Genomic DNA, 12518 nt, shown 5'->3' with positions numbered 1-12518 from the left:
TAAGCACAAGTGTTGCACCCACAGCATGTTCTTATAGAGAAGGCTGTCACAAGCAAGGTGCCATGCTCATTTTACAGTAGTGGTCAGGATTTCAGTGGTGTAGCTAGTTACAGCATATGCATACATTTTTGTGCGATTCGAAAGACATTCACCTTGGCCTACACAAAGGCAGATTCTAGAGGTGAAATAGGAAAGAAAAGGTGATTTTGTGTATAGTAGTATGTGAATTTATTTTAACAGGTATTGATTCTTCACCCCTCTTTCCCTCCCTCTTGTTCTCTCTCTCTCTCTGTGTTTGTCCGTCTCGCCTCTCTCTCTCACCAGATGTGGATGAGTGTAAGATGTTTGGGCCAGATATCTGTAAGAATGGCCGTTGTTCTAACATCTTCTCCTCGTACTCCTGCCTCTGCCGTACAGGCTTCTACTATGACAACATCCGGCTGGAGTGTGTGGGTAAGGGCCCCTCGCTGTCTCTCTGCTTTTCCCTGTTCCACCAAACCTGCTCCAAATCTCAACTTTTAGACCCAGTTGTTAATGTGTGTTTATGTGTGTGTTCCAGATTATGACGAGTGCCTGACAGAGAAGGCGTGTGTCGGTGGGGTGTGTGTGAATACCCCTGGCTCTTTCAACTGCTTCTGCACTCCTCCTCTGGTCCTGGACCCCACCAGCCGCCACTGCATCAGCGTCAACACCACCGAGGGTGCGATTCAGACACACAATCTCTCTCACACACACACACACACACACACACACACACCTCACACAGCAGCAGCAGCACACTTTTCCAGATAAACTACATCCTCCATCTCAGTTTATCCAGATGAAATGTTTACCAGCCAGATTATTGATTCATCTGTTCAACATTGACAACATAAAGTTTGTAAAACCTCCTCCAACTCCATCCTTTCCTCTTTTGTAAATCACTCTCTTCCCTTCTTCCTTCCTTCCCTCTCTCATCTCTCCTCCATCCCCTGCCCCACAGAGATTGATGAGCCTGATGAGGCCATACATCTGGACATCTGCTGGCGGGACATGGTAGAATTGTATGTGTGTATCCAGCCCCTCATCGGAAGGAGTACCACCTACACAGAGTGCTGCTGTCTCTACGGAGTGGCCTGGAGTGAACAATGTGCCTTCTGCCCCAGTAGGGACTCTGGTAAATAACAAATGGGAGATGTAGTTGTCATTCATAGTTATTATGTAGCTGAAATCATTTGTGTGACCTGTGATGGCTTGTAACGGTCTAAATGCAACACTGACGTGTGCGTGTGCGTGTGTGTGTGTGTGTTGGATCAGATGACTACGCATTACTTTGTAACCTGCCTAGGAGAAGGGGCTCTGACAGTCTACGAGAGAGGCCAGGCAATGAGTACGGCCCTGGTGTCGAGGGTCCTGAAGGGCCCTATGTCCCCCCCTACTGGGACAACTATGGAGGAGGGCCCATCTCTGGGCCTGGGGGTACCTACTACAACCCAGAGGACACCCAGGGCATCCCCCTGTTTACAGACAATACCAACGACTATGGCTCACGAGTGAGAGACAGAGAACCGTCGCTACGCATCCCCATCCACCGGCCAAGAGAGTTCCAGCCTCACCCTGTAGACTCTAACAATGGTAACCTCATTAGAAATATAGATACTTTTTAAAGACACATTTATTCATATTATTGCTAATGCATGGTGAAATGCTACCTCTGTAGGGACTCCTAATTATTTCATATTCTATTTGCAATCAGACCACTATGATGGCTTTGAAGGCCTGCGAGCAGAAGAGTGTGGTATCCTGAACGGCTGTGAGAATGGCCGGTGTGTGCGCGTGAGGGAAGGTTACACCTGTGACTGCTTTGATGGATACGAGCTTGACCTCACCAAAATGGCCTGCATCGGTAGGTTCCTCTCCCAGTGCCTCATAATGAACCACCCACATTCAGACTAAGATTCTCCTCTGTTTGTGTTTCAAGTAAATTTATCATTGCTTTTTGGAATTCCTAGAAACAAATTATTGAATGATCTGTTCCATTTTCCCACTTTTGAAAATGATGTATGTTGTGGGGCTAAGATCAAACCCTGCTTTAGAATGAAGAAGCCTCCCCGAGGTTTATGCCTTTTGGAGAAGGGTCTCTCTTGATGAGGTAACTCACCATGCAATATCATGCAGCCCAATGAAAGACTCTCACATTTACAATCTTGCTTTGGTTATTTTTAATGGGAAACTGATCAAAGTACTCTGAGTGGTTTGTTCTTTACCCTCCTGACTGAATATATAGACACACCCTGCCAACAGGACGAGAGGCCTTGAATCGCAGCCACATCGTGTAATACATGGATATTACACATTTTAAATGTGTCGTGTTTGTTTAATTTGAAAGTGAACCCCCCTCTCTCATAATGATGTGCTGAGATTACTGAATGGACCAGGACTCTATCCCCACAGAGGATCAACAGCCACAAGGCCAACACGAATGGAGTGGATTCCCACTCCGTGGTTCTAATTTGTGAAAACACTTGTGGGAGCGAAGCTTTCCTTTCCAAGTGTCATGTTATAAATACCACCAACATTTCCCACACAGAAATGAGGTAAACAGAGAGAGGAGGTTTGAGTTTGACTGCAGAGAAATGACACCAAACCTCCCATGCCAGATTAGGAAATAGAAACCACTTGAAGGCCAACAATGTAATGGCATTTTAGTGTAAGCAAAAACATCTGACTTGTCAGATGTACTGTATGTATGGCCAGAGAAGAGTTCATGTCTTATCAAACCCAAACACGCAATACGACGCCATGCTTGATTTGTGTAAATGATTACTGTAAAGATGTGGTGCTGCCTTTCAGATAAAACTGCATAACATATATACAGAGAGGGGGGGCAGAAAGAGAGAGAGATGGGTGTGTGACAGAGAGTTGGAATGAGTGAACAGGGATATTGTTAATGTGGGAAGAGAGAACAAAAGTGCTTAAGTGATACGTATGAATGTAGTTTTCATAAGTACTGAGAGTCGGGCATCCCTCGAGGCCCCTGTCGCCAGATAACTGCTGTACGTTACTGTGGTCGCATCCCACCACCCACACTGACCAGGCCACTCCGCTGGACTATCCTACCACCCACACTGACCAGGCCACTCCGCTGGACTATCCTACCACCCACACTGACCAGGCCACTCCGCTGGACCATCCTACCACCCACACTGACCAGGCCACTCCGCTGGACCATCCTACCACCCACACTGACCAGGCCACTCCGCTGGACTATCCTACCACCCACACTGACCAGGCCACTCCGCTGGACTATCCTACCACCCACACTGACCATGCCACTCCGCTGGACTATCCTACCACCCACACTGACCAGGCCACTCCGCTGGACTATCCTACCACCCACACTGACCAGGCCACTCCGCTGGACTATCCTACCACCCACACTGACCAGGCCACTCTGCTGGACTATCCTACCACCCACACTGACCAGGCCACTCTGCTGGACTATCCTACCACCCACACTGACCAGGCCACTCCGCTGGACTATCCTACCACCCACACTGACCAGGCCACTCCGCTGGACTATCCTACCACCCACACTGACCAGGCCACTCCGCCGGACTATCCTACCACCCACACTGACCAGGCCACTCCGCTGGACTATTGACACAGGACATGTGGTGGGAACAGCTGCAGTTGCAGTGAAATTGGTCTACTCTCTTAACACTGCCTGTCTCCTTTTCCTGCAGACATAAACGAGTGTGAGGACATCAGTGATAAAGTGGCGCTGTGTAAGAACGGGGCCTGTACCAACACTGAGGGGTCGTACAAGTGCACCTGCCTGCCCGGCTTCCAGGCCTCCGCCAAGCCCCATGAATGTATCCCAGAGGTCCCATTGTCTGGCCTCGGAGAGAGTGGCTGGAAACTGAGAGTGTAACTGTTGGGAGGTTCTACTCTCCTCCCTCCACCACCCCTCATCCTCGCCCTCTCACGGGGCCTGGCACTAAACCTCCAAGAACGCTGAAACGTCCACGCTTATCCCCTAAACACACACACCGACACACATACAATTCTCTCATTGGATTTTTCATATTTTCTTTTTCACCACAGACATACTCATTCACATTTCCACAGGGGACCAGAAGCTATGCAGTGAATGTATTCCATGGGATATTCTATTTCTTAAGATTTGCATTTTGCCTTAAAGGGATTTTATGAGGACTGACCTTTTTATTCAGTGACCCCAGACAGTTTGCTATGCATACATACATATTTTATGCATTGTTTTTCTCCTCCATTTGTCTTTTGGGTTAATTATTTATTTAATGTACATGACAAGGCTCTGCAAAGTTACAATGAAAACCATTTCAGAGAGCATAAATGATTTATATTGTCTTATTTGTCAGACCAATAGACTTTACTAATGATGAGGGGAAACTGTGTGAATAGTTTTTGAAGTTGGATAACTAAACCTGGAGGAAGCTGATTGCATGCCACATGTTATTCATATTGTAACATAATAATCACATTGCTATACAGGGAGTCACTTTGAAACCACTTTTTACTTGTATTTGGGATGCTTTTGTGGTCAGCGAGGCCTAGAAAAAGAACCAACCACTCCTTCCACTGGTCTTCTGTGTTTCTCTGGGTCTTGAAAAACCACTTGGACTTGCATAACAGTCCTTAGTCCTCATCCTCCAAGCTAAAAAGGTTCCAATGGTGGCAAGGTAGTCTCGAGCAACAACTGGGATCAAACAAGGTCCAGCTCATCTTCATAGGCTGTTACGATGTTGCTTCAATCTGTCACCAGTACAAAAGTATACTGAAGAAAAAGAGGGCATTGAGTATGGAGCATTGTAAGACAGCATTGAGTACGGGCTTGGAAAGGCTGTAAATGTATATGATGGTCTATGATAGATATGTAATATGTTTGTATAGGGTCCACTAGCACTCTCCCACTAGTCAGAGTAGAAGACACGTACACTATCCCGTGGCAAATTTTCCTTACATTCAACCACACATTCACAATTGACTTCAGATCCCATGTAAGAACATTCCCATTGATGCATCTCTGAATGTGAGTAAAGGCTTTGTTGAAAAGGTTTGGGATATTTTGTACAGATCTAGTACTATGTATTAATTTTGTGTTACTTTCTAATAATGCATATAGTGCAACCAATATTTTTGTTTGACAAAAAAAAAATCCAGCATTACAGCTTAGCAATATGTAGATTTATATATATTTCTGTTAAAATGTTTTTAAACATATCTTTATGGATGAGAAAAGTGGTTTACACTGTAGCAGATAAAGTGTATGTATCCTGCCCTGTGGAGCAGACACTGAAATGTAATTTTAGGGGAATGGCAGCACTGTTTTCAACACAATGTGGTGCCATTGATCCTACAAGTACAATACAAAGACACATGCCTTTTAAAATAAAACCATTATCTGTTGTGCCATTAAAACTAAACCTTTTTTGCCTTTCAAATAATCTTACTGGGATCAGCATGTCATTCTAGTGACGTTTTTCAATACATTTTGTGATCACATTCAGCATTTCCAATTAAAAATAAACATTGTCCTTTGCATTCAAGTCACTAGAAACACATGATTGCTGATTGGTCATGTTCTCAAACTTTCCATTCAGAGAGATCTTGCCAGAACCTATCTTATACATATTTGGAGGATGCCTTCTTTCAATGACTGATGCCCTTGGCCTGTATTCAAAGAGATGTTTACGGTCTGTACTCTATCTATACTGTATGATTCATTCCTCCACAAGTCTTACATTGATGTTAGACAAATTGTGAACATGCATTTGATATTACTTAAGGCTTTGTAAACCACAAGTTGTGGTGTAGGCTGTGGTCTATGAAAATATCATGTTCATTCCTTTTGTTTACCTCTAAACTATAGTTACTATCAGTCATCAAAATAAAATGTGAAAATATCTACATTTCTCTCCCTTATCTGTGGAATATGAAACACACATTACACAATAATATACTTCATTACAAGAATATTTCTAAACCGTATGTTTATAATGCAAATATACTGTACTTTCAGCTCAAATGGAGATTGTTATGCGTTGTGAGCATCCGTTGAGTGTAAGCCTGTGATTTCTTGTGCTCTGACGCCACCCAGTGGCCTTCTGGTACAGCTCAACCACGGCCAGTGCGAAACAGATCCGTGGGACGTCCCTACCCTAAACCCTAACCTTAACTGCTACCCTTACTTTAACTAGATCCATAACCATTACCTACCCCTAACCAATTTAAATGTCAACTTCAATGGGATAGGGACGTCTCAAGGACCGCTCAACCACAGCGTTTGGAAGGCTTTTCCCACGGTTATGAAGCTAGTACTGAATTTCAGTCGGATACTGGGAAATTGTGTCCATATCGGTAGATCCTATTCTTTCCGTGAAGGATGGAAAAGCATACATATCCCAGAAACCACGCGCTGTGCCGCTAAATTTGGAGCGTTGAGAAGCGATTACGTGGTGCGCACTTTTTGCAGATCTTTTATGAAACACATCGGGTAATTTTGAAATCTGTGCACCGTGTAGCACAAACGCAGAGGGGTGCATGCCAGGATAGGAGATTTATTTGGAGAAATGCTTGTTTCCAAAGCCGATTTTTTTGCCAACAATCGCATAGGCTGTGAAGTCCGGCTTTTAATGCATTACATACACTGAAGATCATGTGAAAACAAGAATGAGAAGAACTGATTAGATTTACATGCCCTTTGGGCTCCCGAGTGGCGCGGTCTAAGGCACTGCATCTCAGTGCTTGAGGCGTCACTACAGACACCCTAGTTCGATTCCATGTTGTATCAGAACATGTAATGTAAATGTAACCGGCTGTTATTGGGAGTCCCATGGGGTGGCGCACAATTTGTTCTTAATTGGCTTGCCTAGTTAAATAAAGTTTTAATAAAATTAAAAAAATAGGTACAAAGCTGTTTGATAACTGCTTCTGCAAGCTAGCTTGCTACAATGCTAACTAGTGTGCAAGGATAACTTTACAAGTGATACATTCATTGGCATTTATGCTATATTCTTACTAGTTAGCTATTCCCTGTACAATGTAATAGGGGACTTGTCGCAGCAGGCTGTCACAAACATTCCACTGATAAGAATGATTATTTCCTAAGTTATCTTTGAACAGTTAGGGGGGTTCAAAGAAAACCAATTAATGGACCTTGTTCCAGTTTCAATTAACATATCTGAAGGAGACCCCAAACTCTCAATGGAATATTGAAGATCACATCAAAACCAAATGTAACCTACTTTCCTTTCAGTTTTTTTATGGTGTTCCCACAAATTGATATGTGATGTTGTGTGTGTAGTTAATGCCTAATATTCATTGAAATGTGTGTTTTTTGTTTTTGTGTGTATTGATAGTGCCCAACATTAGCCTTTCATTGCTAAAGCCCCACTTCCTGGATATTTTGCTGGAGTTCCACATCATCATGATCAGGGTGAGAGAACAAAAGAACACACATCTCACTGTACGTCACATTTTCCCACATACTTATTGGATTAATTACAACTAAATGTCTATTTTTACAGGGTAACAGTGGGTTGAAGCCCAAAGACAATGAAATTAACCCTAAACCCTGGCCAATCAACTACCAGGTTAGCATGTTGAATACTGTGTGGTTTGACAGTCCCATAAAGATATTAACTTATCACTGTGTCTTTGATCTATTTCTTTAAAGGGATGGAGTTTCTCAGGAGAGAATGAGACGGAATACCGTGTCTACCTGTTAGGGAACCCTGTAAGTACCTCTCTCCACTCAAGAGTATGCTAATACACGTAACACTGCTACAATATAGCTAAATCTGGAACTCCTCTGCAGGTGATCTGGTGGCTGAACCTGGTCAGTCTGGGCCTGTATGTGGTTATGGTGGCAGCAGCCTCTCTGGCCCTCAACAGAGGAGTCCAGCTGGACATGAGAAAAGTAGGTAGGAGGATTTAGAACTTCCCTGTCATGAGTAACTATTTTGAGTACCTCATTCTAACGCTGATGTGTATGTGCAGAGCATTGTTGCGTGCTGATGGAAGGTGGAGGACTGCTGCTCCTGAGCTGGTTGCTGCACTATGTACCCTTCTACACATTTACATTACATTTACATTTTAGTCATTTAGCAGACGCTCTTATCCAGAGCGACTTACAGTAGTACACCACGGGCCGCATCCTTTACTACCACCACTACTTCCCTGCCATGCTCTTCAGCTGCACACTAACAGGTACAGTGGGCCTACCACAAAAACACATGCTCCCCATAATTCCCCTGGTCATGTAGACCAACTCAGTGGCCTTGTGGTTAGTGTCAGTCCTTGGAGTGGAAGGTTGGGAGTTCGATTCATACCAAAAGACAAAAAATGTGATCCGATGCATCTCTGCTTGGAGCCACCACAGCATTAAGGAGATCGATTGGAGGTAAGGCCATCAAGCTGCCTCATGCTGCAGAAGCAGGAGGTAGGCTCCTGCTCCTATGAGCTGTTCCGGCTCGCACAAGGCTACTTACAGTTGAAGTTGTAAGTTTACATACACTTAGGTTGGAGTCATTAAAACTCGTTTTTCAACCACTCCACAAATTTCTTGTTAACAAACTAGTTTTTGGCAAGTCAGTTAGGACATCTACTTTGTGCATGAGACAAGTAATTTTTCCAACAATTGTTTACAGGCAGATTATTTCACTTATAATTCACTGTATCACAATTCCAGTGGGTCAGAAGTTTACATACACTAAGTTGACTGTGCCTTTAAACAGCTTGGAACATTCCAGAAAATGATGCCATGGCTTTAGAAGCATCTGATAGGCTAATTGACATCATTTGAGTCAATTGGAGGTGTACCTGTGGATGTATTTCAAGGCCCACCGTCAAACTCAGTGCCTCTTTGCTTGACATCATGAGAAAATCAAAAGAAATCAGCCAAGTCCTCAGAAAAAAAATTGTAGACCTCCACAAGTCTGGTTCATCCTTGGGACCAATTTCTAAAGCCCTAAAGGTACCACGTTCATCTGTACAAACAATAGTACGCAAGTATAAACATCATGGGACCACGCAGCCGTCAGACCATTCAGGAAGGAGACGCGTTCTGTCTCCTAGAGATGAACGTACTTTGTTGTGAAAAGTGCAAATCAATCCCAGAACAACAGCAAAGGACCTTGTGAGGATGCTGGAGGAAACAGGTACAAAAGTATCTATATCCACAGTAAAACTAGTTCTATATCGACAACCTGAAAGGTCGCTCAGCAAGGAAGAAGCCATTGCTCCAAAACCGCCATAAAAAAAGCCAGACTACGGTTTGCAACTGCACATGGGGACAAAGATTGTACTTTTTGGAGAAATGTCCTCTGGTCTGATGAAACAAAAATAAAACTGTTTGGCCATAATGACCATGTTTGGAGGGAAAAGGGGGAGGATTGCAAGCTGAAGAACACCATCCCAACCGTGAAGCACGGGGGTGGCAGCATCATGTTTTGGGGGTGCTTTGCTGGAGGGGGGACTGGTGCACTTCACAAAATAGATGGTATCATGAGGAGGAAAATTATGTGGATATTTTGAAGCAACATCTCAAGACATCAGTCAGGAAGTTAAAGCTTGGTCGCAAATGGGTCTTCCAAATAGACAATGACCTCAAGCATACTTCCAAAGTTCTGGCAAAATGGCTGAAGGACAACAAAGTCAAGGTATTGGAGTGTACATCACAAAGCCCTGACCTCAATCCTATTGAAAATTTGTGGGCAGAACTGAAAAAGCGTGTGTGAGCAAGGAGGCCTATAAACCTGACCCAGTTACACCAGCTCTGTCTGGAGGAATGGGCCAAAATTCACCCAACTTATTGTGGGAAGCTTGTGGAAGGCTACCTGAAACATTTGACCCAAGTTAATCAATTTAAAGGCAATGCTACCAAATACTAATTGAGTGTATGTAAACTTCTGACCCACTGGGAATGTGATGAAAGAAATAAAAGCTGAAATAAATCATTCTCTCTATTATTCTGACATTTCCCATTCTTAAAATGAAGTGGTGATCCTAACTGACCTAAAACAGGGAATTTTTACTAGGATTAAATGTCAGGAATTGTGAAACTGAGTTTAAATGTATTTGGCTAAGGTGTATGTAAACTTCCGACTTCAACTGTACTTATGCTGATCACACGTTACAGACTCATCCAGAAGTTATGCATTAAATAACGTTGGAGTAGTTCAGATCAGTTATATTTATGAAGATCTTGAATTGTTTTCTCTATCTCAAGGATCACTTTGGACACCCTGCTAGAGTGCTGACCTGTGGCGCTGCCCACACTATTTCCACTGGCTGCTCAGAGGAGGACAGGCAATGCTTTTCCTCACCATCCTCTACAGGTGAGCTAATAATACGGCCTCCTTGTTATTCATACTGTTGATATGCCTTGGAGCTTAATAAAATGTTAACTGTGTAAGTTCTGTTCACGTTAGTGGTATTGCCTACAGTATGACATTGGGGCAACAGTAAATCTACACACAAAAAACATACATTTTGAAATTGGTTTATGTTCTCTTCAGCTTACATTTCAGTTTCCCTCTCAGCTTTTCTAACCCATGCAGATTTTACCTGTTTAAACCTCTGTCTTATGGTATGAGAGGGCTGCTAGCCCATGACCCTGCCAGTACCATGGCTGGCCTGAAGTGAATGGACTCCTGGGAGTTTTAGTCAGGTGAACAGTCAGGGAGAGTTCTGACTGACATAGTGATATATCGTTATTTTTTTATCAGTTGTATTTTATTCACCGCTAATGATGTCTACTAAACTGCCTTAACATGTTGTTTTTTCTTGACTGAGTTGCAATAATGAGCTAAGTGCGTAAATACTTTTGAGAATCCAAATATTCTATTTAAATGTTTTATGATATGAATGAATTAACCTGTTTCTCTTTTTATAATATCAAATATTGACTGTTGTATTTCTTACTTTTTCTTTGTTTATCTTGCAATGTTTGCTCAATCTTAGAGTTCAGTGTTGTATGAATCTTTGGCAAGATAGTGCATTCAATGATTTTCAGTTCTGCATTGTGCTTTCTCAAAGAAAGGGATCTGTTACTTTTCAATACAACTGTTATTTACCTGTTGGTTTGTATATCTTTTTGTTCATTTTAATAGTAAATATTAATGGCCTTTTTCATTGCTCTTTGTGTGTCCCATTTTTTTTTTTTTTTTGCAGTGTATGGGGCTCCAGAGTGGCGCAGCGGTCTAAGGCACTGCATCTCAGTGCTAGAGGCGTCACTACAGACCCTGGTTTGATTCCAGGCTGTATCACAACCGGCCGTGATTGGGAGTCACATAGGGTGGCGCACAATTGACCCAGCGTCGTCCGGGTTAGGCCGTCATTGTAAATAAGAATTTGTTCTTAACTGACTTGCCTAGTTAAATAAAGGTTAAATAAAATTCTTATGTTGTGTGGTTATGACTTTTATACATTTGATCATGTGTTTGTGACAGACATCATTGTCTTACTTCTCGAATACAGAAAAAAAAGCACTGAATGTCATGCATAATTTTTTTCTATATAGAAACAAGCAATGGATATTATTTGAATCCATATTATACCTAGTTTATATTGTAGGCTGCTGCCATGTAATCACCCAGAGGTTCATCTAGATTTTTTAACTTTTTATTGAGCATACAGTCACAGATATGAATGCTTTTTTCTTAGATATTAAATGATTTATCTATACTGAACAAAAATATAAACGCAACATGCAACAATTTTACTGAGTTACAGTTCATGTAAGGAAATCAGTCAATTGAAATCAATTCATTAGGCCCTAATCTATGGATTTCACATGGATTATGGCCCATTGGTGGGCATAGGCCCACCCACTTGGAAGCCAGGACCCCACAAAAGGGCTTTATTACAGACAGAAAGACTCCTCAGTTTCAACTGTCCGGTTGACTGGACTCAGATGATCCCACAGGTGACGAAGCCGGATGTGGAGGTCCTGGGCTGGTGTGGTTACATGTGGTCTGCGGTTGTTAGGCCGGTTGGACATACTGCCAAATTCTTTAAAATGATGTTGGAGAGGGCTTGTGGTATCTGGCAACAGCTCTGGTGGATATTCCTGCAGTCAGCATGCCAATTGCACACTCCCCCAAAACTTAAGACATGTGGTATTGTGTGACAAAACTGCACAATTTAGTAGCCTTTAATTGTCCCCAGCACAAGGGGAACCCGTAACAGTCATGCTGTTTAATCAGCTTCTTGCTATACCACACCTGTCAGGTGGATGTATTATCAAGTCAAAGGAGAAATGTTCACTAACAGGGATGTAAATAGATTTGTGCCAAAAAAATGGCTAAATAATTATTGTGCATATGGGAAAATTCTGCGATCTTTTATTTCAGCTCATGAAACATGGGACCAACACTTTACATCTTGCGTTTATATTTTTGTTCAGTAGAAGAATCTTTGATGCAGTTGTGTGGCACTGTGATACATATGCCACCTGCTGACAGAAGTTTGTAGTGCAGCCTGGTGCAGACACG

The 12518-nt window shown here is 42.8% G+C and overlaps 1 protein-coding gene across 1 annotated transcript in view; it reads left to right on the top strand.

Annotated features, from left to right (window-relative positions):
• LOC106589425 (latent-transforming growth factor beta-binding protein 2) overlaps nucleotides 1-5931 on the top strand; it is a 153771-nt gene extending 147840 nt beyond the window's left edge. The window contains exons 36-41 of the mRNA XM_014179443.3: nucleotides 325-453; nucleotides 560-700; nucleotides 983-1156; nucleotides 1297-1614; nucleotides 1736-1885; nucleotides 3726-5931. Of these exons, the coding sequence (XP_014034918.3) occupies nucleotides 325-453; nucleotides 560-700; nucleotides 983-1156; nucleotides 1297-1614; nucleotides 1736-1885; nucleotides 3726-3913 (1100 nt within the window). The 3' untranslated portion in view covers nucleotides 3914-5931. The remainder of the gene's footprint in view (nucleotides 1-324; nucleotides 454-559; nucleotides 701-982; nucleotides 1157-1296; nucleotides 1615-1735; nucleotides 1886-3725) is intronic.
• The last annotated feature ends 6587 nt before the right edge of the window (nucleotides 5932-12518 follow it).

This window comes from Salmo salar, chromosome 01 (assembly GCF_965601325.2).
Source record: "Salmo salar chromosome 01, fSalSal1, whole genome shotgun sequence".
Taxonomy (NCBI): domain Eukaryota; kingdom Metazoa; phylum Chordata; class Actinopteri; order Salmoniformes; family Salmonidae; genus Salmo; species Salmo salar.
This window is presented reverse-complemented; position numbering and strand designations above follow the sequence as displayed.